The 24,814-nt window shown below is 38.2% G+C and overlaps 2 protein-coding genes, 1 long non-coding RNA gene and 1 pseudogene across 3 annotated transcripts in view; 2 read left to right on the top strand and 2 right to left on the bottom strand.

The window, feature by feature from the left end:
* LOC107869480 lies at positions 1 to 779 on the bottom strand. Its single transcript, XR_001673818.2, has 3 exons — positions 653 to 779; positions 482 to 568; positions 1 to 404 (listed from the first exon to the last, which is right to left on the bottom strand). It is a non-coding gene; the product is annotated as an uncharacterized LOC107869480 (long non-coding RNA).
* A 5,201-nt stretch (positions 780 to 5,980) lies between these two features.
* Positions 5,981 to 11,642, top strand: LOC107867320 (probable beta-1,4-xylosyltransferase IRX9H). The gene is made up of 4 exons (XM_016713494.2): positions 5,981 to 7,794; positions 10,150 to 10,399; positions 10,506 to 10,723; positions 11,141 to 11,642. The coding sequence occupies exons 1-3, from the start codon at positions 7,055 to 7,057 to the stop codon at positions 10,674 to 10,676; spliced, it is 1,161 nt and encodes a 386-aa protein (XP_016568980.1). The 5' UTR covers positions 5,981 to 7,054; the 3' UTR covers positions 10,677 to 10,723; positions 11,141 to 11,642.
* A 1,553-nt stretch (positions 11,643 to 13,195) lies between these two features.
* Positions 13,196 to 13,680, top strand: LOC124897741 (annotated as a pseudogene).
* Positions 13,681 to 14,695: 1,015 nt separating this feature from the next.
* Positions 14,696 to 24,814, bottom strand: part of LOC107867321 (symplekin) — a 32,844-nt gene continuing 22,725 nt past the window's right edge. The window contains exons 13-27 of the mRNA XM_016713495.2: positions 24,662 to 24,709; positions 24,395 to 24,538; positions 22,792 to 22,956; positions 22,649 to 22,711; positions 21,942 to 22,052; positions 21,770 to 21,853; positions 21,636 to 21,683; positions 20,466 to 20,540; positions 19,980 to 20,075; positions 19,626 to 19,706; positions 19,480 to 19,551; positions 16,178 to 16,222; positions 16,009 to 16,092; positions 15,810 to 15,913; positions 14,696 to 15,454 (exon numbers count right to left, since the gene is read on the bottom strand). Of these exons, the coding sequence (XP_016568981.1) occupies positions 15,337 to 15,454; positions 15,810 to 15,913; positions 16,009 to 16,092; positions 16,178 to 16,222; positions 19,480 to 19,551; positions 19,626 to 19,706; positions 19,980 to 20,075; positions 20,466 to 20,540; positions 21,636 to 21,683; positions 21,770 to 21,853; positions 21,942 to 22,052; positions 22,649 to 22,711; positions 22,792 to 22,956; positions 24,395 to 24,538; positions 24,662 to 24,709 (1,338 nt within the window). The 3' untranslated portion in view covers positions 14,696 to 15,336. The remainder of the gene's footprint in view (positions 15,455 to 15,809; positions 15,914 to 16,008; positions 16,093 to 16,177; positions 16,223 to 19,479; positions 19,552 to 19,625; positions 19,707 to 19,979; positions 20,076 to 20,465; positions 20,541 to 21,635; positions 21,684 to 21,769; positions 21,854 to 21,941; positions 22,053 to 22,648; positions 22,712 to 22,791; positions 22,957 to 24,394; positions 24,539 to 24,661; positions 24,710 to 24,814) is intronic.

The raw sequence follows: 24,814 nt of genomic DNA, 5'->3' as shown, positions 1-24,814 counted from the left end.
ATCATATAACATATATTCAGAGAGGGCAATCAATTGGCTGATTATTTAGCCAACTTAGCAATTTAGCAAGGTAACTTCACATTCACATCATTCATTCAGCTACCATGCCTAGGCAGGAAGATCCTAAATAGTGGCAAACAACAATGTCCATATGTGCGACTAGTACCAACAAAGGGGTAAGGAACTGGAAGGGCTACAACAAGTTTCACATGCATTATTTACAACATGAGAAGGTAAACAAAAATGGTGAAAATGCTAATTAGCCTATCTACACCAGCCAAAAAAATAGAAATCTTATCAGATAGGGGGTCTCATGGTCAGATTTATCTTAAGTAGCTGAGGTACTTGAACTTATCCAACTATCAACGGGTTTGAGCATCCCAGAATCTCCATCCCAGCTATACCTGTAGCTCAAACATATTACAAAGAGGGAAAGGAAGATACAGGGAAGACATTAAGCAAACAGGGGTACATGTCATACTTGGAGGAAGACACAAGCCTCAGTAGACTAGACCCGATATGTTAGCACCAAAATACACTGGTAGCATCCATAAACTGGAAATCCCAACTGTAGATTTACCAAGCAAAGAAGATGAACAGAAGCTAAGATAAGCAAAATGAAACAAATGGAGTAATGAGAAGGAATACTCACTCATGCAAGCTGAAAAAGCTTCAAATTGATGCATCCATGGCACAATATTGAGAACCCATAGCCGGAGAAGAGTGAACTCTTCATTGTTGAAAGGGAACATGGTGGAAGAGGGCTGTCTGAAGTGGAGCTTAGCTCTAAGCTTGATTTGAAAACCCTACACTCCCTTTTATTTGTTAGTTGTTTGGGCCAGGTCAACATGTTGGGCCGATCCTCTTTTTACAGATTTTGGTTTATGATGGATGGGTTGGTCCATCTTGACATTTTTTATTAATAAAATACAAATTAAATAAAAAAAAAGAAATTGAATTCCATCTTTTGAGATTTTCAATATTGATTCATTGTATGTTAAAGTTAGATATGAATTCATGTTTCCTATTTATTATAATTTTAATAAATTTTTGCATCTAAATTATGCTCGTATCAAAAGTTATGGGTTCAATTGATTTTCCTCATAAAATGACGAAAATTAAATTGAATTATAAACCAATAAGCATGTAACAGGGTTATTTTATAGCTCGCAACATTTTCCTTTTATAGCTCTTTGTGAACCTTTCTATATAGCTGATAAACTTGATAAGTATAAAAGGCTCCTGGGGTATAACAATGCTTTCTCCAATATTAATAGCCAAATATGAATATTCTAGAATGATACATTGGAATGTCAGGTGGTTGAAGATGATGAGCAACAAGTTACAGTTTCCATCAAATAGGATGGAGTTATGGTACTTATTTCTTCAGTTTATGCCAAATGTGATGCTAACCTAAGGAAAGAATTATGGGACAGTCTAAAAAGAATCTCAGATAAGTATTCATTACCTTGGTATATTGTTGGAGATTTCAATGTGATAATTGACCCTTGTGAGAAAAGAGGGGGTAACCCCCACAATATGTCCAAAAGCATTCCTTTCTTCCAGTGTATTATGGATTGTGATCTTATTGATCCTGGATTTTCAGGATCACCGTATACTTGGTGTAATGGTTGGCCTACTGAAAAAAGATATGGAAAAGGTTAAATAGAGTCCTTGTCAATCAGGAATGGATGAACCTTTTTGACTCTACCAGTGTCAATCATCTTATTAGAACTGGGCCAGACCACTCTCCTCTCCTCATCACTGCTAATAACAAACAAAGAACCCATATCAAATACTTTAGGTTCTTGGATTTCTGGACAGAAGAAGATGACTTCCACTCAGTGGTACAATAAGCTTGGGTCATATATGTGGAGGTTCCAACTAAAAATGAAAAATACATGCAAGAAACTATCCGAATGGTCTAGAAACATTGTGGGCAACATCTTTGACCAGATTAAAGATCTTGATAATAAGGTCGCCAATCTAGAAACCACGTTAATCTCTGATAACTCCAAGATTAACAGGACAACTCTAAATCATGCTAATGCTCTTCTTATTAGAGCTTATAAGAAGGAAGAGTCTTTCTGAAAGCAAAAATTTGGTTTAAAATGGTATGTGGAGGGTGAGGTAAATTCTAAATTCTTTCACTCTGTGGTCAATGGAAGAAAAAAAGATTAACTTTGAAGAAGATGGGGAAGGATAACGGAGAATGGGTAGAGGGAGATGATGATATCGCCAATGAGGCTGTGAGCTTCTTTTAGAAACAATTTATAAGAGATGATCATGATCATGATCTTTCTATTATAAATTGCATTCCTAAGTTGATAACTAATGAAGACAACAAAATGCTTACCGATCCTCCTACCATCGATGAAATAAAGGATGTGGTCTTCTCAATATGCTTACAAGGTGCACCAAGTCCAGATGGGATGTCAGGGAAGTTTTATCAATCTTGTTAGGATATAATCAAGAATGATTTACTTCTTATGATTCTTGATTTTTTTGCAGGTACTCCAATTCCCAAGGCCCTCACTCACACATGCTTGGTATTAAAGTTGCATGCCCTTAAACATTTACCGAACTAAGACCTCTTAGTCTTAGTAACGTATCGTGCAAGATCATCTCCAAACCGGTTAACCAGAGACTAAGTCCATTGATGCAGAAATTGATCACGCCAAATCAAATAGGATTTATTAAAGAAAGATCTATTGCAGAAAATATCCTTCTTACACAAGATATCGTTTATAGTATCAATAAATCATCTTCCAATGGAAATGTAGTGATTAAATTTGATATGACCAAGGCTTATGATAGGGTTAATTGGGAGTATTTATGTCAAGTAATGAGACAAATGGGTTTCTCGAAATGCTGAATTAGTATAGTTTGGAGACTCGTGACAAATGTTTGGTACTCTATTAATATAAATGGTGGAAGGCATGGATTCTTCAAGTCTAGCAGAGGAATCAAATAGGGAGACCCTTTTATATCCATCTCTTTTTGTTTTTAGTGCTGAATTATTATCTAGATTACTGAATAATATTAGACTCGGGTTTTATTCCTTACTTTTCTAAAAAGAAAGGACCTAACATAACTCATCTATGCTATGCAGATGACACAATACTTTTCTCATCATGTGATCCCCAGTCCTTGAATCTTTTAATAGCCAATCTTGATCTCTATGAACAAGTGTCGGGACAATTGATTAACAAGAGCAAGTCAGGTTTCTATGTATCCTTCAACGAAAATGATCGTATAGTTGCTGATATTCAAAGGATCACTGGTTTCTTCTTTTGTTCGTTTTCTATGATTTATCTTGGTTGTCCTATTTATTTGGGAGCAAAGAAAATTATTTACTTCAATAATATGGTGGCCAAAATCTCCAATAGAATGCAAGGATGGCACGGTAAATTACTCTTATGATGAAAAAGCAGTCTTCATTAAGTCAGTACTTCATCCCATGCCTATTCACCTTCTTTCAGTGGTAAAACCTCCAAACAAGACTCTTGAACAAATTGATCAGATTATGGAAAATTTCTTCTGGGGGGAAAATGACAATAGGAACAAGAGACACTGGAATGCTTAGAAAGATTTATGCTTTCCAATTTTTGAACAGGGAGTTGGTTTTAGAAATTTACAGGATGTGTGCAAGGCTTTCTCTGTCAAGCTGTGGTGGAATTTTAGGACTTAAGGCACCCTCTTAAAGGATTTCTTTAATTCTAAATACTGTAAAAGATCTCATTCTGTGGCAAAAAAGTGGAATTATGGTCATTCTCATACGTGGAAGAGGATGATAGACATCAATACGGATGTTGAACCTCATATTCTATGAAAGATTGATAGTGGAGAGGTGGCATTCTGGTGGGATAGTTGAACCGGTTTAGGTTCTTTAGCTTCCATTATTCATCCAGAGAGGGCCTCTAAACATATTAAGGTAAAAGATTTCGTTCAGAATGGGACGTGGAATTATGATAAACTTCACAATCTCCTTCCGATAAATATCATCAACATCATTGAAAAAGTGGAAATTAATGCTAATTGCAAAGACTGCCCCTATTGGCTTCTTGAACCCACTGGAATTTTTTCTACTAAATCTGCTTGGCAATTACTTAGGGAAAGAAAAGATGGCACTCTTTTTAGTAGGAAATTTTGGCATAAAGGCATTCATTTTAAAATTTCCTTCTTTGTGAAAAGACTCCTACAGAACAAGATTGCTACAGATGATGCCCTCTAAAAGTTTGGTGTTGTGTTCCCTTCCAGATGCTCTTGTTGCTCGATACATAGGGAGGAAAATGTTGGTCACCTTCTTAATGGAAGTCAAATTGCTGATTTTGTTTGGTCCCACTTCTGCAAAGCTAGTCATGTTCAAAATAACAACCATTACATTAAACAAAGACTTATGATGTGATGGCTGACTAGACCAGTGAATGATGTTCATGATACTATGATTCAGTGTCTTCCTCTGGTTATTTGTTGGGAGATATGAAAAAACAGGTGTGAGTCCAAATTTGATAACAAAGAAATGTCTAGTTGGTTCATCATTCATCAAGTCACAAACTATATCAACCTTCTTCTTAAATGTCACTTTCCTGCTTTACAACTTCCTGCTTTATGGCTTGATAAGTGTAAGATTGTGAATAACTTGAAACCTGTGATTCAATCCCAAGTTATTACCTGGGAAAAGCCGAATCAAGGTTGGTTCAAGCTTAATGTTGATGGTTGTAGTAAGGGTAATCCAGGGTTGGCAGGTGGAGGGGGAATTATTAGAAATCACAATGGCAACTTGATCAAGGCCTTTATTGGTTTCTATGGTATGTGTAGCAATAATATTGCGGAAGCAAAAACGATACTTCAAGGTCTACATATGTGCAACATAATGAGGCTCACAAATGTTTTGGTTGAATCCGACTCCCTTATGATTGTGAATATGATCAACAAGAAGACTAATATTCAATGGCAGATTAAGCATATAGTAGAGCAGATTTGGGAGATCATTAGTAATGGTAACTTTGTTTTTGTACATACTTTTAGAGAAGGTAACCGCATTGCAGATTTTTTTGGCAAACCTAGGAGTAATTATGAGAGCCCATGATGTCTTCAATGAAGCTGTTTCAATGCCTAGCCAAGTTAGAGCTTTTTTGAAGTTTGATCAAGAGGGAATTCCCAATTTCAGATTCAAAACAAAAAGGAAGCACTATACTATCAAGAATGGAGCTTTATATTAGCGTTCGTAGATCTCTTATAACATATTTGTATGTATTCCACTATGTACAAACGCTATAATTCTCCTAGATCTAGGAAGAGGATCTCAATCTTTTGTCTATTAACCTCACTCTATTTCTACTAAGGTTGGCTACTATCAACCTTCATCATGTAATAGAGGCTAAGATGTACGTCCTCCTCCGTGTAATTATGATTTTTTGGAATGAACGGGTTGGAGTCTAGCCTAACTCCCCATCAGTAAGATGGAACTTTACTAAAACTAAAAATAAAGGTCTAGTTATTACAAGATTATTATGTCATTCTATCCAATTCAGTTAGTACTATTTTGATGATGTTATAGGGTTGTTCACATTATTGCTGACTTTTCTTTGTCTCAAGCAAACGTCACATTTTATCAAGATGTTTTAATTAATGTTTGTAATTTTCATTGTGAGAAAGTGGTCAATCTGGCTGGCTTTATGCATTGAACACTTCACTATCAATGTTTTTGTGTTTGTGAATTTTAATTTCTTACTAGAAATAATTGACCATTCATGTACCTATGTATAACATTATGTACAGGAATTCACTAAAATCTTCCTAGTTTCTAACAGTGATTGATCATTCATGTCCCTAGTATAGTAGTATGCATCACATTATATACAAAAAATTTCCGAAAGTACAATTTTAGGATTAATTATACCAAACGAACCCTTGAAACATTATTACCTTTGCCAAACGGTTCAAAAGAATGTGCTAAAGTCGTAATCAGTATGATTATTTATATTGAATTGAATTTGGTGTTCGACACTAGCAACAAAGCTTTGCCTCCCTATAAAACAACAATACACGCGTCAGTTTCCTATATGGACCCACCAACCTGGCGCGTTTTAGCCCCAACCAACACCCATCTCTGCTTATCTGGCGCCCATTCTAATACTTGATGCGCACTACGCCCCCCTCACTGTGCCTCTACGGCAGCCACTCAGGACTCATTTTCGAGCTCCGTTTCCGCCGACACTCAAAATTCTCTAATTCCGCCGTCGTTTCACTGGAATTCTCTATAATTTCATTTGAATTCTATTGAATCTGATTCTTTTTGAGCTCGTTGATACTGTTTTGCTGAAATTGTGCGTTTTTTTCAGCATAGATTTCGTTGATTTCTATTGAATCTGATACGTTTGAGTTGCTGAAGTTGTTGAGCACGTTGATACGGTTGCTGAAAATTGTGCATTTTGTTGAGCGTGGATTTCGTTTTGAATTTTATCGAATCTGATAAGTGGAGTAGCTGAAGCTGTTTAGCACGTTGATACTTGCTGAAATTGTGCATTTTTTTCAGCGTAGATTTCATTTTGAGTTCTATTGAATCTGATACGTGGAGTAGCGGAAGCTGTTGAGCACGTTACTATATTGAATTATATTGAATTTGATACGTGGAGTAGCTAAAGCTGTTGAGCACGTTGATACTGTTGCTGAAATTATGCATTTATTTCAGCATAGGTTTTATTCTGAATTCTATTGAATCTGATACGTTTGAGTAACTGAAGCTGTTGAGCACGTTAATACTATTGCTGAACTTGTGCTTTTTGGGGCATATATTTCGTTTTTATTTTTTTACCAAATCAGGCAGATTTGATTAGGAGAAGAGGTTCTATTAGTATATCTAGGGTTTCAGTGTGTAATCAGTTGTCCTGCGGCGAAGTTTCGGTTCAAATTGAATCATCTGCACTGGTATGATCTTCTGCACTGTTGGTTTTTCGTGCATTTCGGGGTTTTTTGTTGATTTATTGTGTGAACAAAGTGGAAAATTGCGTGTAAGTTGATGTAATAGGGAAGTTTCGCCACCTAATCGATGGCATCGATCCGGAGAACTTTGTCACCGAGTAACGAACGGCATTATCAGAATGGAAATCAATATTCAGTTCAATCGCCATCTCATAAGCTTATTATTAATGGCAAAAGCTCGCCGTTACTGTATTCGCGGAAAAATAATATATCCAGGAAGAAGTTGTTCTATAGGTGTTTGATATTTTTCGTGCTAGGGCTTGTATTAGGTATGGCACCATTTGGTGGTTTTGATGATGCAAGGAGCCGTGATTTTTCATTTGAGATCAAGGCACCGGTGGTGAATGTTAATGAGGAGATGAAAGCTGTGGTAATCCCGAGAGTTGAGAATGTTGTGGTGAACTCAGTTAAGTTACCAGGTTTGGAGGATGAAGTGAAGGGAAAGTTTGATTATGTACCGAGGAAACTGTTGATTGTGGTGACTCCGACTTATAATAGGGCACTTCAAGCTTACTATCTGAATAGATTGAGCGGGGCGTTGAAGCTCGTGAAATCACCTTTGTTGTGGATTGTGGTTGAGATGAATGTGGCATCTGCAGAAACTGCAGACATTTTGAGGAAAACAGGGGTTATGTATCGGCATCTGGTGTGTTCCAAGAACATGACAGATATAAAAGACCGCGGGGTGCACCAGAGGAATGTTGCATTGGAGCATATTGCACATCATAGACTCGATGGAATTGTTTACTTTGCAGATGATGATAATATCTACTCACTTGAGTTGTTTGAGAGCATTAGATCGATCAAGTAAGTTGAGATTCATCATTCTTGTTTACATTACTAGTCTTTGTTTTATCCTGCTGTAAACATGTTCAGGATGATGTTATGTGCTTTACGTTTACATAAATATTCAAGTTGATAATAGGTTAATAGTCGGGAGCTATTTCTCATTTTATTACGTCTTCACTAACCAAATTTTTTTACTGGTATCATTCTTGGTTTACCACTCGTAATATCTTCTAAAAAGGGGCAGTTGTTGATTTGACCATTGGTTGTGTGATTTTGGACTTAATAATAATTGCATTTCTTTTCAGAATAGCAGTCCGTAGATTAGAAGCTGAGAAAATGTCCACCTTGTTAGTGTATAATTGAATCCCCTTCTTCTGGTAAAATATAAATTGTCTGTATTTGATTAATGGACAAAAGCAGTTATGCGCTTTGGATGATCGACTTTAAGAAGGTATTCAACCCTGATATGCCCACCAGATGCACCATCTTCATCACTACTCATTAGTGGGATTATGTGTTTGTTCATTCTTAATTGATGTCAAAGAATAAGCTAGGCTTGGCGGAGACATACTTCAATCACTTGGTTGGACAAATGTGCTTCAACTTTTATAGTAGAGATCTTTAAATCCAAATAAGAGAACAGAGAAACCACTCAAAGATGGAAGTTAGTTTAAGAAGTAAGAGTAAGAACAAGCACTAGACTTCTAACACCTGTTCTTTTGTAGATGCTAAGGGCACTGATTTACCTTTGCGAAAACACCCTTCCAACTTAAGATTGCTTGCTCGATCCCTAACTTTGATACATTGATTTCTTGTCATCCACTTTCTTCATAGAAAATCTTTTGAGATGCCTTACTTCTTTTTGTCATTAACTTTCTTCATAGAAAATCCTTGTAATGCCTTCGTCCACTTTATCTTCTTTTCAAGGGGTCTAAAAGAAAGAGCTAGTCTTCTCGTCTTTCCTCTGAGAGTCAAACTACGTTCCTTACTAAAAATCTTCCCTTTTTTTCTTGTTAATTGGAAATGTAAATGCCATACTACACTTCATTACCATAGTTAGTATGGCATGCTTGCTATCATAGTCAACAATCATAGCCCTTATAAAAAGTACTGTATCTAGCTATATGAGTCCTTGTTTATAGCCATAGGTGAAATTAACTTATTTGTCTATCTTTTTTAAAAAAATAAAACTTACTCATATCTGTCTGATGTAGGAAAAGTAATTTTATGTAGTTTCTAGAACACTTTTACATAAATGACTTTAATAGCGTCTTGTTTCATTTCCATAAGTTGGTAGACTGACCCTTGCAATAGTGATTTTGAGTGTCCTATGTATTGCTCCTTGAAGGGCAGCAGCTACTCATCTTCTTGATGTCTACCTCCCACAACCAAGCTTAAAAAATTGCCACTGCTCCAAAACTTTTACCTTGGTCAATAGGTCTTTACACTTGTCACCAAAAAATTTATTGTATGATATTCCTTCATGATTTTATTCTTTATATGGTGCAAATAAGTCTCACTGAGAATTAGAGCAGTGAGCTCGAATTCTCCAGCACAGGGAAGTGATGCAACTAACAAAACAAGCCTCAATGGACTTCCTTTACAGGAAGCTAAAACGTGACAAAGGAGGATTAAGGAAGCTAAATGTCAACCAAGAGACATTTATAATAAGATATGGTTCTACAATGTAAGACTATCTATACATAGCTACTCAAGTCTGATCCATATCCAAGATAACTAGAACTCATATTCTAAGTAGTTATTGCAAAAGAAATGACTAAAATTCTGGAATCCTGAACCAACTACGGGAATTAAATCCAGAACACAAGTCAATACCGATTCAAAACATACTTGTGCTCACTCTTTTGTAACTGTTTTGCATCTTCTGGATGCCATGAATTACTTCATCCGAAAACAAGTTAGTACTGATTAAGAAAAAAACTAGACTAGTCAGTAACTACTACTGATGCTACTGGGAAATAGTATATTCATGTCGAACATGAATCAGAAATATCTCTGCTAGACTGTTGTCTTCTTCATTGAAAGATGCAATGCATTTTTTGATTGCTGCTTGATTCATGAAGAACACTCAGTACGTAACTTGTGTCCCCAAAAATAGAATTTGCATGTTCGCTCCTATCTAGGAAGCATGGTGAGGAAAAATGGTTGTCCTAGGACATAAGTAACTATTTATGTTACTGTTGGTATGAGAGGTAATATGTATGTCGTTTACTGTGATTGTGACTTTTTAGACTATACTTTGAAGGAGAGCACAATTTTTTTTTGCAGATTTGATGTAATTGTTGGAATATTCTCTTTTTTGTCTTCTCTTTTCTTATCTGCTTCTATTTTCTTGTGATCTCCTCTTTATAGCCGTTTTGGCACTTGGCCTGTTGCTATGCTAGCACAAAGCAAAAGCAAAGCAATACTTGAGGGGCCTGTGTGCAATGGAAGTCGAGTTATTGGGTGGCACACTAATGAGAAGAGTAAGCAACTTAGAAGATTTCACGTTGATATGTCTGGCTTTGCCTTCAATAGCACCATATTATGGGATCCAAAAAAATGGCACCGACCAACTTCAGATCCCATTCAACAGTTGGACAATGTGAAGGAGGGTTTCCAGGTATGCATCATATTTCTCCTTTTAAATCGTTGATTTCTTACTTTTGGGATAGAGGTTTGTGTGAACAGGTTGAAGTTGGAAATTTACTCTCATTGATTACTTGCAGGAGACCACTTTCATAGAACAAATTGTTGAAGACGAAAGCCAAATGGAGGCTGTCCCTCCTGGTTGCTCAAGGGTATTGACTTGGCACCTTCACCTGGAAGCTCGTGGACTTATCTATCCGAGAGGCTGGCTACTTCAAAAGAACCTTGATGCCGTTTTCTTTTCCACATGAGAAACACAAGCAAGGTGCAGAGACTCTAAATGGCGTCCATGAAGGAGGTCAGTGCCTCTTATCATCACTAAACCTACAACTTTCGGTGTCTTGTAAAGAAAAGGTCAAACGCAAAGTTAGTGAACTAGGGAGTGGTGGGTTGAGGAATAGCTTCTCTTATTTAACTTCACCAAATATTATTCCCAGGATCAAGATGGAGATTCATTCTCCCCGCTCCCTCTCTGGAACAGATCTGTTTATCTTTAATCACTTGAGCATTTCCTAGGACGCCAAACAATATACTTTGTAACCTTTAATATCATGGTGGTTAGGACACACTGTATCTGATACCAAAACCTTTTGCTGCAAATATCTGGAGACCCTTTTGGCATTATTGTTTTTTTCTCTGATTCTGTCCATAGTTAGTTTGACTGAACAAAGAAAAAAGAAGGCGCTTGGCACTCAGCTGCAATTCTTTTTGACAGGCCTGTGCCAGTTCCAATAGGAAGCTATCGTTTTCAAGCTGATCAGGGAATTACTAGATTGTCGAAGTTGAAGCAGCAATGGATGCCTTAAATGACAGGATAGCTATAAAGAAAAGAGTGATTGATTTTCTTTTTGACTTTCTCGAAAATATATGCTTTGATCGCATCAGAACTCGTTTTGTTGTGGAGGTTTGCTGCTTTTCCCGAGGTGAGGGGTGTGGTTTCTTCAATCACCAAAGGTGGAATGTGTGCATGCTGTAGAATGGAATGGTTGTGAATTATCCTCCTCTGAAGCAGGAAGCAAGTGATGCTTAGTTCAAATTGTAGTCTTTTACAATTGTGTTCTGATGGAATAGTTATTATACAACATTTGCTACAAAAATTTTCAAAATAGGTACAGTGGTCCATCTTTTTCCCCTTCTTGATGTGCAAAAGGTTGTTACGGCAGAGGTTTTGCAAATTAAATTTAAGCTGTTGAGTTTTACTTATGCAGATTTTCTTACTTTGTATGTTAAATGTACCTTTACCAACTTCAATTTTTCTGTGGAGTTAACTGTTGAAAGGCACGTTTGGTTGAGTACTAACTGGGACGATCCATCGACAGTCTGTTGTCTCGCATCATATCAAGACAAATTCGTGATTAGATAGATTGCTCAAAAGCAATGATTCGGATAAAGCCAACCCAAATTCAACTAAATGTTACAACTGATTTTCGCATTGTATAAAACCAATACTAGGAGGTCTTGATTCGAATTATAACTTATGAAAGCCCAACAAGGTGTTGAGTGGCGGTTTCAATTTCAGATAGTTGTAGGATCAACCAATAATAAGGTCCAAACGAAAGAAACCATATGACCACTTTTCAAACCGTTAATTAAAAGTTAAAACTTACCCACTTTTCGACTCGCTAAGGCTAGGAAGAGGAAGGGTCGTGACCTCGATCAGGTGAGGTGCATTAAGGGGGAGGACGGTAGGGTGTTGGTGGAGGACGGTCACATAAAGAAGAGATGGCAGTCGTACTTTCATACGCTCTTGAATGACGAGGGGGACAGAGCTATTGTGTTAGGGGAACTGGAGCACTCAGGGGAGTGTCGGGATTTTAGCTATTGTAGACGTTTTAAGGTAGACGAGGTTAGACAGGCAGTCCGCAGGATGCGAAGGGGTAGGGCGACGGGGCCGGATGAGATACCGGTGGAGTTTTGGAAGTTCGTTGGAGAGGCTGGTGTAAGGTGGTTGACTGCATTGTTCAATGAAATTTTCAGGACGGCAAAGATGCCCGAGGCGTGGAGGTGGAGTACCATGATCCCCCTCTATAAGAATAAGGGGGACATTCAGTGTTGCAATAACTACAGGGGGATTAAGTTACTGAGTCACTCTATGAAGATATGGGAGAGAGTGGTCGAGGTGAGGCTGAGACGGATAGTGTCTATTTCGGAAAACCAGTTCGGATTTATGCCCGGCCGCTCGACGACGGAGGCAATCCACCTGGTACGGAGGTTGGTCGAGCAGTATAGGGAGAGGAAGAAGGATCTGCACATGGTGTTCATCGACCTGGAAAAGGCGTACGACAAAGTCCCCAGGGAAGTGCTTTGGAGATGCTTGGAGGTGAGTGGAGTACCGCAGGCATATATACGAGTAATTAAGGATATGTATGAGGGAGCGAAAACCCAGGTGAGGACGGCGGGAGGAGACTCAGAGCATTTCACTGTCCTGACAGGATTGCATCAGGGATCTACTCTTAGTCCCTTTTTGTTTGCGTTAGTAATGGATGTGTTGACGCGGCGTATCCAAGGGGAGGTGCCGTGGTGTATGCTTTTTGTAGACGATGTAGTCCTGATAGATGAGACTCGACGGGGTGTGAATGACAAATTAGAGTTGTGGAGGCAAACTCTGGAGTCTAAAGGGTTCAGGGTGAGCAGAACCAAGACAGAGTATGTGGAATGTAAGTTTAATGACGTGAGGCGGGAGAATGAGGTAGTAGTGAGGCTAGAAGCACAGGAGGTAGGGAAGAGGGATAAGTTCAAGTATCTCGGGTCCGTGATCCAGAGTAACGGTGAGATTGACGAGGATGTCTCGCACCGTATTGGGGCGGGATGGATGAAGTGGAAACTCGCATCGGGGGTGCTGTGTGATAAGAAGGTGCCGCCCAAGCTTAAAGGCAAATTCTATAGGGTGGTAGTCCGTCCGGCCTTGCTGTATGGAGCGGAGTGTTGGCCAGTTAAGAACTCCCACATCCAAAAAATGAAGGTGGCAGAAATGCGGATGTTGCGCTGGATGTGTGGACTGACCCGAGGGGATAGAGTTCGGAATGAGACTATCCGGGAGAGGTTGGTGTGACTTCAGTGGAGTGTAAGATGCGGGAAGCACGATTGAGATGGTTCGGACACGTGAAGAGGAGGGGCATGGATGCCCCGGTCCGTAGGTGTGAGAGGCTAGCGTTGGATGGTTTTAGACGGGGTAGAGGTAGACCGAAGAAGTACTGGGGTGAGGTGATTAGGCGGGACATGGAACAGTTACAGCTCACCGAGGACATGACCCTAGATAGGAAGGTCTGGAAGATGCGAATTACGGCAGAGGATTAGGGCCAGTTCGGGTCGCTAGTGTAGGGAATTAATTGGTGGGGGTGTATTCCTGTTATGATTCTATATTCAGTGTTTCGTGTTCCGTGTTCCATGTCTATTACGAATCTGGGTGCTTTCCTCTGCTTTATATTCCTGCAATCCTGCTTTACTCTGTTTTATATTCCCTATGGGTGCCGTATCTATGTTATGTCATCTGCTGCTGTGCTGTACTATGTGTTTGTGTGATATCTCGTGACTTGAGCCGGGGGTCTTTCGGAAACAGCCTTTCTACTTCATCAGAGGTAGAGGTATGGACTGCGTACATCTTACCCCCCCAGACCCCACTAAGTGGGAATACACTGGGTTTGTTGTTGTTGTTATTAATACAGAACACAACTTGGACAACAGCAACCCCAGACAGAAACATTTGAAGCTTCTATGATACGAGCAACTTAAAATATCTCGGACTTCAAGAAATTTTCGTGGATATACAATCCCCTTTTCGATCTCGGATAGCGGTGTGGACTTAGTAAGTCAAATGACATGAGCTTTAACGTTGGATATAATGTTTCACGATGCTATAACAATTCTTTGTCCTTTCTCACTCCATAAGTACTTTAAAACTCCAAATTAAGCTTGGATTCATCATGTAAATAAAAATTCTATGCGCCAGAATCTACCTGAAAAGGCTAGGACGGCGTTGCCCAACAAAATATGTGTTCAAGTACCACGAACATTATAAACTTAAAAAAGTCATTGTTTCCTAAGACAAGTAACTCGAAAACTTCCCTGGAGTTTCAATTCCCACAAGTAAAACTCTAAAATAGTGTCTCGCTCGAGAAAAGCAGACACGATCAAGGAAATACGGGCAAAAAGGTCTGTGCGACGAAAAACTCGCTTTACGATTACATTTCAAACGCTAATATAACCACCAATCCTAATTCTGGCTACTGGTAATAATTTTTAAAGTTCATATCGCTTAACCGTGGGCCAATTTACTGTTAAAGAAGGTTCCAAATCTGCCATTCACCAATAAACGTCTTTTTTCTTGTGTCTTCCTGAGAGCTTCTCAGAAGACATAGAAAGTGTCATTTACTTTTTTTTTTTCCTTTGCACTTTGTTCCTTCATCGAACCCATATAATTGGACCAAGAGCACGACATGTGGGGGGAGGAATAGGGGGAAGTGGGGTGGGGCTATAAAACTATAGTACAGTTATACACTTCCGGCCTGCCTCCCTCTCATACAAAAGCTTAAAAAGAACCCGACCTACCAGCTATACTACTACACGGCACAAATTGGTTGCCTAGACATCTCAACTGATGCCAGTGGGCAGACAAATTAAACAACAATTTAATGAATGACAAACAGCTAGCCAATAAGAAAACACGAGGGAAATTGACATCTTATGATACATTCTCCAAAGGGAAATCCCTCAATCTTTTGGGCACTGCCATCCCATGTGTCATCTTGATTCCAGCAGATTCTGCTCGATTTCTAAGGGGCGCAGATACTAGCCACAAGTTATGCGGACCCTGGAGAATCATAGAAAATTGTCGCAACAAGGGGCTGCAGTAGCCATGGTGCCTACACCATGTATTACTTCACTGCATCTTTCCTCTAAGAAAGTACACTATCATGTTAGTGTTGTTCCATTAACAGAAGCACCCGTCTCCGAGGCACGCACATTAGATGAGAGATGTGGTTGCTGCAAACTCGGTTCATTAAAAAGACCAAGTTGTGCCAAGGTTGATCTGCATCAATGCCAAACAACTCAAGTGAACACAAAGAATAGTTGATCTATAATAATCATGATTTTTTTTATATTGGTTAAGTAAATCATGAGGGAATTTTTTTGAGCATAATGTACTCCGTTTGACATAGATCCGTGACAACTTATGCAATTAGATCTTTAAGGTTCACATGAAGATGCAATCTGAATTTCTATTTTGGTGTATTTAATAACTAACATAAAATAATGTCTCAAAAAATAGACGCAGTACATGAGTCATGAAGAACTTAAACCAATTGAGGCGGGTTGACAAAATGCAGAAACAGATGTCAACAAGGTGGGGAATAAACATATGGTTGATCAGATACAAAATATACCTAGGGAGTGAAGTTTTAATATTTGGCTGATTTGCGAAGGCAACCAATGGGCTTCGGAGATTAGCATATTTGTTTAGAGCACTCTCAAGCTGCGGTGGTGGCAACTGCAAACAAGATCCAGGCATTTTAAGACAAAAGACAGCAATAAAGTTGCCTCCGTGCACAATATATAGTAAAAATATAAATTATCAAATAATACCTGTAGCAGTACAGGAAAGGAATGTGGTTGCGTTTGTGAGACACATTTTAGGAATCCAACCCACAACTTAGGCATCCTCCATACCTGCATCCAATGGGTGATAGCGTGACCATCCATTCTTAGAGCAATAATGACAGTTTGTGATTGGGGGAAATCTAAGCTTAACTACCTGTCTAATCACGAGTTTTGAGAGTATCTCCATCACAAGATCAACCTAAACATCAAAAAAAGACAATGTCACACACATTGACTGCGTCCTTTCACATCAAACAAATATATGCTCAGTAAGAAGCGCTGTCAAGGAAATATACATGTCAATTGCTAAGCACAAATCTCAAAACTGTTTTTTGACTTTGAAATTCTAAAGTTACCCAGCTGCATCAACATCTAGATGAAATGCTTCTGCAGTACTATATCAGACCAAGCTCATAAACATCCAGGAATTCTCCCACCACCACCACCAAAAGGAAAGAAGGAAAAAGAACAGACGGATTACCTATCTTGGATTATATAGTTTTCAAAACCCAAGACCAATAATCACATCCATACGGTGTTAGTGCCCCTTCACGTGTAATATGGTAGGCCGAGGGAATGCAAACTACGAGAGATTGAGGAATGAAAATATCAAAAGATAAAATTAAGATCCTAAGACGTGTTAATTATGTGTATAGGGACATGCACTTACAAAGGAAACAAAACATTATTCGAAAAAGCAAAAAGGAATATAAAGCACCCCAAAACAAGTTGCGCATATTATTTGAGTTTCTTTCAAGGTGGCAAGCATAATCTTCGCCACAAACAAAATAATTATCAGTACAATGTTTGTTTAACATAATCTTTCCAAAAACTGGTAACTTAACATAATCTTCACCACTTGTCTTCTGAAATAGTGAATGTGCACGGAAAGCAGATCGAGTGCCATAAATGTTGATATTTCTGCGACCAGATGAGAAGCTCCTCGCACCCTTTCTGCTTTTACTGTTCGCCTAAGAAGCATTCTCATGATTAGTGGCTTCTCCTTCATATACTACTGTGCCTTGGGTACATGCTGGAAGTTTTTTCTATTCTATCTATAACCATCAAGACAAATGGACTTGACGATTCCCCAAACAAACTATGAAAATGCAGTCTCCTATATCTATCTATTTAAGACATAGTTATTCTATATTCCTCAAGAATTTTGCAGTGTGTTCTAAACGATGTAAACATTCTCATCAAGCATGGATTAGTAAAAAAGTAGTAGTACAATAGTTTGGCATCATTCCGAGTGAAGCTGATCCCTTCGCATATGGATACTCAGCTTTATATCTTCGTATTTATTTGATAGGACACGATTTCAGACTTTTAGTTATCACTGGCACTAACCAAGAGGGCATTGATAGCTTGAAATGATTTCTCTTTCAGCATTTCATACTAAGGTTCAAGGCAAATCACTATATTTCCTAGGCATTAAAGCAGCTCAAGGCAATTGACATATCTGTAGATCTATAGGAGTACAGAAATGAGTGTCAAACTTCTACCTGGTACAGAGGAGCTGTTCAGTGCTAAGTGTTAAGTTGCATGGACTCGGGTGCAGGTATCCGAGACAGATGCGGATCCGAGAGTCGGATTCGTCAAAATTTAAATTTTAAGATTCGGGCGTGCGAATCCAATTATGGATACGGGTGCGGGAATTCGGCTAAAAAAATCAAATATTATAAATATAGAGTTATAAACGTAATTTTGGACTACTCCCATATTTAAACAGTTATTCCAATTTACTTTTTCCTATGTGTCAAGAAAACTTTATACCTAAAAAAATATTCTTTACCTTTGCCACTTTTCAGGTAACTTTTTTTTAGTTGCTTTTCAAATTAGTAGTTTTTTTCTTAAATGGAAATAAAAGTAGATTCTTTTCAATTAGTAGTAGTATATGGGAAATCAAACAGTCGACAGATCTAGATGAATTAGGTTACCTTTTTAATATAATTTATTTTAAAAAAATACAATTATTAAAAAATAAAACCACTCAACAGTCGACACCGATAATCAACAGATCTGAGCATTCTACCGTTTTCTCTTTCTTCCCCATCGAAGCTTTCTTCCCCAACGAAACATTGAAATTTCGACGACGACGACAACCCTTCCTCCGACGACAACAATTACAGTCGCCGGTTTCTCCCTTTCGACTACGAAGCCAACTTTCTTCTTGAGCTTGGTCAACGTCTCCGCATTCATTTGACCGAATCGGAGATGAATCCCACGCCGGCATCCGCACCAGTGTTGCGTCGGGGCGGGTTCAACAGCATAAACGCCGAGTCCGAGCAACATAGGCTCAGTGACCCTATGAGACCCTATGAGATACAGGAATTTAGTAGGCAAGCTACATTATCTCACTGTAACTTGCCCTGATATTTATCTCACTGTAACTTGCCCTGATATCACCTTTTCACTGAATTTTCTCACTCAGTTTCTACGTTCTCCATGTGAAGCTCATTGGGATGCAATAGCATGTATCTTTCGGTATATAAGACTCACTAAGTAAAGAATTATATTTACCAGTTTCAAAAAAAAAAAGTAGAGTTTTATTGTGTGATGATCAAGGACATGAAAATTGTTAGGTATTTGGATGCTGATTTAGCATGGCCATCTCCTGATACACTCTACCTCTGGATATTGTTCTCTGGAGGCAATTTAACCTCCTGAATGAGTATATCCACTGCTGTGCAAGACCTACGTCGAAACTGAATATTGAATCACGGTAGTTGCTACTTGTGAACACATGGATTAAACGGCTATGGAAAGAATTGAAATTTGAATAACTACTCAGATGGAACTTGTCCGTGATAATCAAACTATGCTGCATAATGCTTCAAATCCATGTTCCATGAGAGGACCAACCACAGAGAGACTCAAGAGTCACTTTATCAAAAAAGAGATATTCTCAAAAACATTGTAACGTGATCCGTGATGTCCAATGATCAACTTGCACACCTATTTACCAAGTTTATCACAGGTCCTCGAGCTACTTATATATGTACCATGCTCAACACACCCGATGTTATATGCTTGAGGGGTCGGTATTAGATAGGCTAATACAGTTTTGTCCATGTCCCACATTAGAAAAATATAGAAGGATGAAGCCTGAGACGTAAAGTCACACCCATAAACTCTCTCTGTCATATTCTACTTCTCAAAAGTAGTAATCCTATTTGTGGCAGTAGGAGCTCAACTTTTAAGCTATCAGCAGCATCAGACTCCCCTTAACTGTTGCCAAACTTATTCTGTATACTCACATAAATTCTATACTTCTTTGGCAGAATATATGAATGTGCCTATTTGTGGGCCTTGTAACATTAGTGCAGATTGTGGCATTGTGCAGATGATAACCCAAAAAAGTCCTATAGCAGATCAATTGTGTAAAAAGGCTGGAACATAATTACATGCACCCAACTAATCAATATACAAGTTAACAACAGGGGCAGTGATTACCAGAGTAGGGAAGGCATCAATGGCCTGAATCACTGTCCTCATGAAGAGCAGCGGGAGAGGAGTCTGATCAACCTGATTAAATGAATATTGCAGAGATTAGAAAATTATTCATAGTCTCTATGTATGTATTTGCAGATTTTTCATACCATCTGTCTCAAGGCTTTAGCCAAGACCTGTTGCGTGAAAACAGTCCGCTGCTCAAAACAAGCTGAGCAAGCATCTGTTATCTGAAAGACAATAGCATCAAATTATTACAAAAATCGTATGTAGTTCCACCAGGGCATTTTCACTCTATCCTGAATCTGTAGTAAGGAACAGGGAGAAGAAACAGAATTCACCACAAAACAAAACAAAACAAAGGAAGCACACAATTAAGGAAATACACGGCAAAGCACCTGACGGCAAGATATTAATCCATTTTCTAGTTCTACATGCTGTAATAAGTTTACGTGCAACAGCCATCAAGCCAAAGACACTTTTAGAAGTGGAACATCACATACCTTTTTTAGTGGAAGGCCATCCCTCTCGGGATTTATATCATGTATTGCGACCAGTACTTCTGCTGGGGTCAGTGCTGGACCAGTGTGAGCGGAACCCTGCCGTGAATCAAGTAAAGGACCTTAAATCTTTTGGCTATCTCCAGAAACAAATATACACTACTGATCAGATTACAATAAGTACTATGGAATGCTTTACTAGCAGTGGAGCATCGGGGTGAAGATTTTTTGTCATCTGATTATTAAAACATAAAGGTACTTGTGGACTTTGATTAAAGAACCACAAAATCACTTACCTACGAAAAATTCAAACATAATATAATTTGAATGAGCATGATATTCAGAAGAAAGAGTCGAACGCGGCAATGAAGATCAGAAGAGTATCATGGTTAAATAGAATGAGCATAAAAGTCATTCTCACAGAAAGCAGAAGGTACCAAAAAACTACAGAAAAGTGAAACATCTATTGAATGTAAAATTCAATCAAACCTGTAATATCCGAGCCAGGGCTATTTGAAACTTATCCAGTGGGAGAGCAACAAGCCTTGGGAAAATAGGTAGAACCTGATACGAAAACAGAGAGCTATGAAAAGCTAGTCTTTCCGAATCAAGTGAAGTGTCCCGAAGGAAAGGATACAAATATTTCAATATCTCATCAAGAGGAAACCTAAGAAGAAAGCTATTGAGCCAATCATTCAAATTCAACAAAGAAAATAGCAAAGAAAAAGAAAGGTGAACAAGACAGGAACTGGTTGTTTGCTGTTCAAGAATTCCTTTTTAGAGAATTCATACTATCCATATATAGTGTTTTGATTTAATATTTCATTTCATCCGTCTTTCATCTAAATGTCTTATCCGTACTGAATGGATACTATCCCCTATCGAACTAAGTGTTGTGATCAAATATTCTTTTCTACCTGAACGCAATCAATAAGAAACGAAACATGTAATAAAGAGTGAAATTTCCATATAATTGGAGATACGATTGTCCCTGGTACAAGTTCCTATAAAAATGGGAAATGCCCTACCACAAGGTGTGCTTTGAAATTGGCCCGAGCCGCTGATCGTGAAGTCATAAAGGGACGTTAAACGTAATTCTAGAAAGGGCTTCCCGCATAAAAAAAGTCTTGCCAGTTCAAGTGAAATTTTTTTAGACTAGCCCCACTAAGATGGCGAGGAGATTGACTTCTGAGAGAGCTGCTTTTACCTCAGTAATTACCTAACGAGAGAGAGCCAATGCAAAAGTAGGCCTTTCACGTGAGGAAACCCCACACAGACTGACCTCTGCCAACTATGTTCTGTATAATTAAATTAAAGATATTTCTTTTAAGAAAGAAATATCGCCTTGCTCACAAAACTAAAAATATTTATATAACAAAGGATAATTCATAACCTGAACAAAGCCCTAAAGCTTTCCAAGTTAACCAGACAACGATTTTTATCAGGAAAACCCTTAACATAACAGGAACTCCCTGTGAGCCAGCAAAATTGAAAAGGACAGTGTGTGATATATTATAGTTAAGTTCAAAGGATAACAAACGGAGAACCAAAGGAAGAGAGATGGCATGCAGGGTAAGATCACATCATTATTTGGTCACAGGAAAAAAGAGGACTGAAAATGCGTGTAGAATAAAAATACACAAAAATTCAGAAGAATACCTCACTCTTCGAATATGAGGAGAGCACTGGAATAAGAACAGTTGCATCCTACAAAACAATTTAGGGTATCACTGGTGGAACTGCGAAGTTTCTGATTGAGCCCTATGAAGGAAAAACAAAGAAAGACGCCAAACCTTCAATTTAGTTTCATATAACCGTTTGACAACTGCAACTAGGTCAGGCGGAGGAGTTGCACCTTCAGAGAGAATATGAAGCACCTTGCAGTGAACAAAAGAATGGTGTCATGATAAAGATGAGAGTTCAAGATGAAAAGCAATATTTAAAACGTGAGGTTTAGGAACCTACCTGTGTCAAAAGATTTTCACAGCCTTGAGGTGGATCAGATATTATATGAAGCAGTTCAGAACATGAAGAGCCTATGGCCCTAATAAGAACAGGCATATGACGGTGAACAGCCTGCATCAGACCAAAAATTTATAAAAGGATTGTCAATCAAACTGAAATGAGTAGAACAAGAAGAGCAACACAAGAAGTTCAGTACACCTTAACGAGAAATTGTTAAGAGTGTTCCTGAGAAGCAATGTGGATCCTCGTTAAAGCTTTATCTTGGAAAACTAAATCGAGAGTAGATCATCAAACTGCTAGTCTTGCTCTTTTTTTGGATTCTGGGGTCTGACTAATCTAGATTCACCGGAAAGTCCCACTTTTGAGGGTAAAACGATCCTTGTTAGGTGTCTCCATTCCCAGGACTTGAATCCGACCTCTAATAAAGGAGGGAGATGCACTTATGTGGTGATAATTATTAGTCTTATTACCTTGGTGTTTAAGATAGTTTTCAAACACTCCCTACTGAGCCAGATTAAGGGAAACTTTCTAATCTCACATGAACATTTGACAATCAAATTAATATTATTATTTTCTGATAAGATGACACTCAAATTATCGCTCGCCTATTTAGAGTTCTATCGGGGAGAATGATTAATTCACCTAAAGCAAACCATTATTTAAGTCAGCTATTAGGAATGCAAAAGATGAGCACAAAAGAAATAGACCTGCTTAATTGCCTTAGGAGCACGTGCATAGGTATCAAATACAAGGTGGAGAAGACTGTATTTCTGCAAGAAAAGTTGCTCAGTCAGCACCATGATAAGTGCATGTTCAACAGATATCCGTTTACTTATCAAATTGTCCAAACCTTGGTGCAAAGAGCAAAAAATAATGAGATAAGCCGCTGCGCTTGAGCTAAAGACAACTCTGAATCACTTTGAGAATCAGATGCTGCAGACTTAACATAATCATTTTCAGCGAATCCTGGTTCTGACATCTGAGAACCACTAACTGAGGCTTCCTGATTTCCTGTCTGATAATCATGTTTTTCTTAGATTAATATTCAAATGAAAAGAAAAAGATATTTTGCTTGGGTGAAGAAGAATTTGTCTACATAGAAAGGAGAAACAGTCCATTAAAGAACAGTTTAGACAAACAATTTCAGAAGGTAAGTGCTCCTCCACTTACTGAAGTCCAAAAATAGAAAATTCTCTTTCTTCATTAATCCATATATTGGACTTTCGCAGCAACATAAAACTAATTTATAATTTCAAGAATTTAATACAAATCTGAAACATCCAAGATTTTAAAATTATCTTTGGACAGAGTCAGGATAACAAGTTTCACTGTAAAAGATAATTCTTAACAAAAAAACTGTTTAAGCAGGTCAGATTTTTTGTCCTATCAAGAATAAAATTATTAGCTCAGATGTGTTCACAGATACGTTTTGGGTTCTTGAACCGATTGCTTTCCAAACACCATTTTGAGCAATTGTTAATGTTCAACAACAGAACAACACGCATTTTAAAAGAAAAAATTTAGAATATATATTCCTGCTCATAGTGAGTAACAGAAAGTTCTAATGTTTCAGAAGGGGAGCCTTGGAATAACTGGTAAAGCTGTTGTCATGTGACAGGAGGTCACGGGTTCAAGCTGTGGAAACAGCCTCTTGCAGAAATGGGAGGTAAGGCTGCGTATAATAAACCCTTGTGGTTCATCCCTTCCCCGTACCCACGCATAGGGTGAGCTTTAGTGCACCGGGCTTCCCTTTCGCCGCTACTGGTACTTCCAGATGAAATAGCTAATCTAAATACTTTTGAGTATAATTCTCTAAAATAGAATCACATAATTTAGTAGACTTCCAAATGAAGTTATCTCAAAAGTCAGGGATTCTCAGGTAAACTACATAATTTGTATTTTACCGATAAAATTAAATATCTTAGTTGAATGAGGATAAAGTTGGAACTGTAAAATAATACTCACACCTTTTTAAAATTGCAAGTCTTGTTTCACTATTCGCTAGTGAAACTTCATGTATTTTCGGCCACTACCTAAGACAAGCTTTAAATATTTCCTACAATGTAAAAAGTATCATTTACTAGTAATTTTATTCAGTTATCAAATTTGTTTACAGGAATCATATTCCAACGCATAGTTAGATATTATTTACCCAAAAAAAAGCTTCGAAGCCACTGCAATCTGGTCAAGCTGAATGAAACTAACCAAACAAGATATTCAAACACGAACATGAGCTCCAACCACAAACAATTTCCAAAAAGGAACGACCAGAACCCTCTAAACCAATCAGTCCACAAGCAACAACTTCCAGATCAAATACTAAAGGAACAAATGCAGCAAGTACAAAAAGAAAATGAGGAATCAAGTCAAAAAAACTATTTTGCTCGTGCAGGCATTAAACAAAGCAAACATCAGAGAGAATTTAAAGGTGAAACACATAAATAAGAACACACCTCTCCTGTTCTCTGAACTGAGGTTCCAGACTGGGAATATTCTGCATCTGTGACATGCTGGTCTAAAGCTGACAAGAACATATTCTTGGCAAACTGCTCGATATTATCTGAAATGTCACCAACCACGTAAAGTTTGTTTGCCACCTATGAAGAGTGAATATTTTAGAGATTCAAATACAATAATCCATAGATTATAAACGTAAAGAATGGTCACCAGTAGGTGAAAACCCACAGCAGGCAACATAAAACAGTCACAAGTTTGCATACCAGGCGAATAGCTTTTGCTCTGACGTCATCCTGAGGGTGAATAGCACACTGCACGAAAGAATGAATCTAATGAGAACTATTATTTCTGCCAAAGGAAAGCATTACTTTTTTCTTGCTTTGCAAAATTGTAGGACAGACGAAGAGTTGTGTATA

The sequence above is a fragment of the Capsicum annuum genome, chromosome 4, assembly GCF_002878395.1.
Source record: "Capsicum annuum cultivar UCD-10X-F1 chromosome 4, UCD10Xv1.1, whole genome shotgun sequence".
Classification (NCBI taxonomy): domain Eukaryota; kingdom Viridiplantae; phylum Streptophyta; class Magnoliopsida; order Solanales; family Solanaceae; genus Capsicum; species Capsicum annuum.
This window is presented reverse-complemented; position numbering and strand designations above follow the sequence as displayed.

Excerpts from the sequence above, each read along its gene's own strand:
- LOC107867320 (XM_016713494.2), top strand. The coding sequence starts at position 7,055 with ATGGCATCGATCCGGAGAACTTTGTCACCGAGTAACGAACGGCATTAT. Across the intron at positions 7,795-10,149 it reads GAGAGCATTAGATCGATCAA|CCGTTTTGGCACTTGGCCTG; the intron begins GTAAGTTGAGAT and ends TCCTCTTTATAG. Across the intron at positions 10,400-10,505 it reads ATGTGAAGGAGGGTTTCCAG|GAGACCACTTTCATAGAACA; the intron begins GTATGCATCATA and ends GATTACTTGCAG.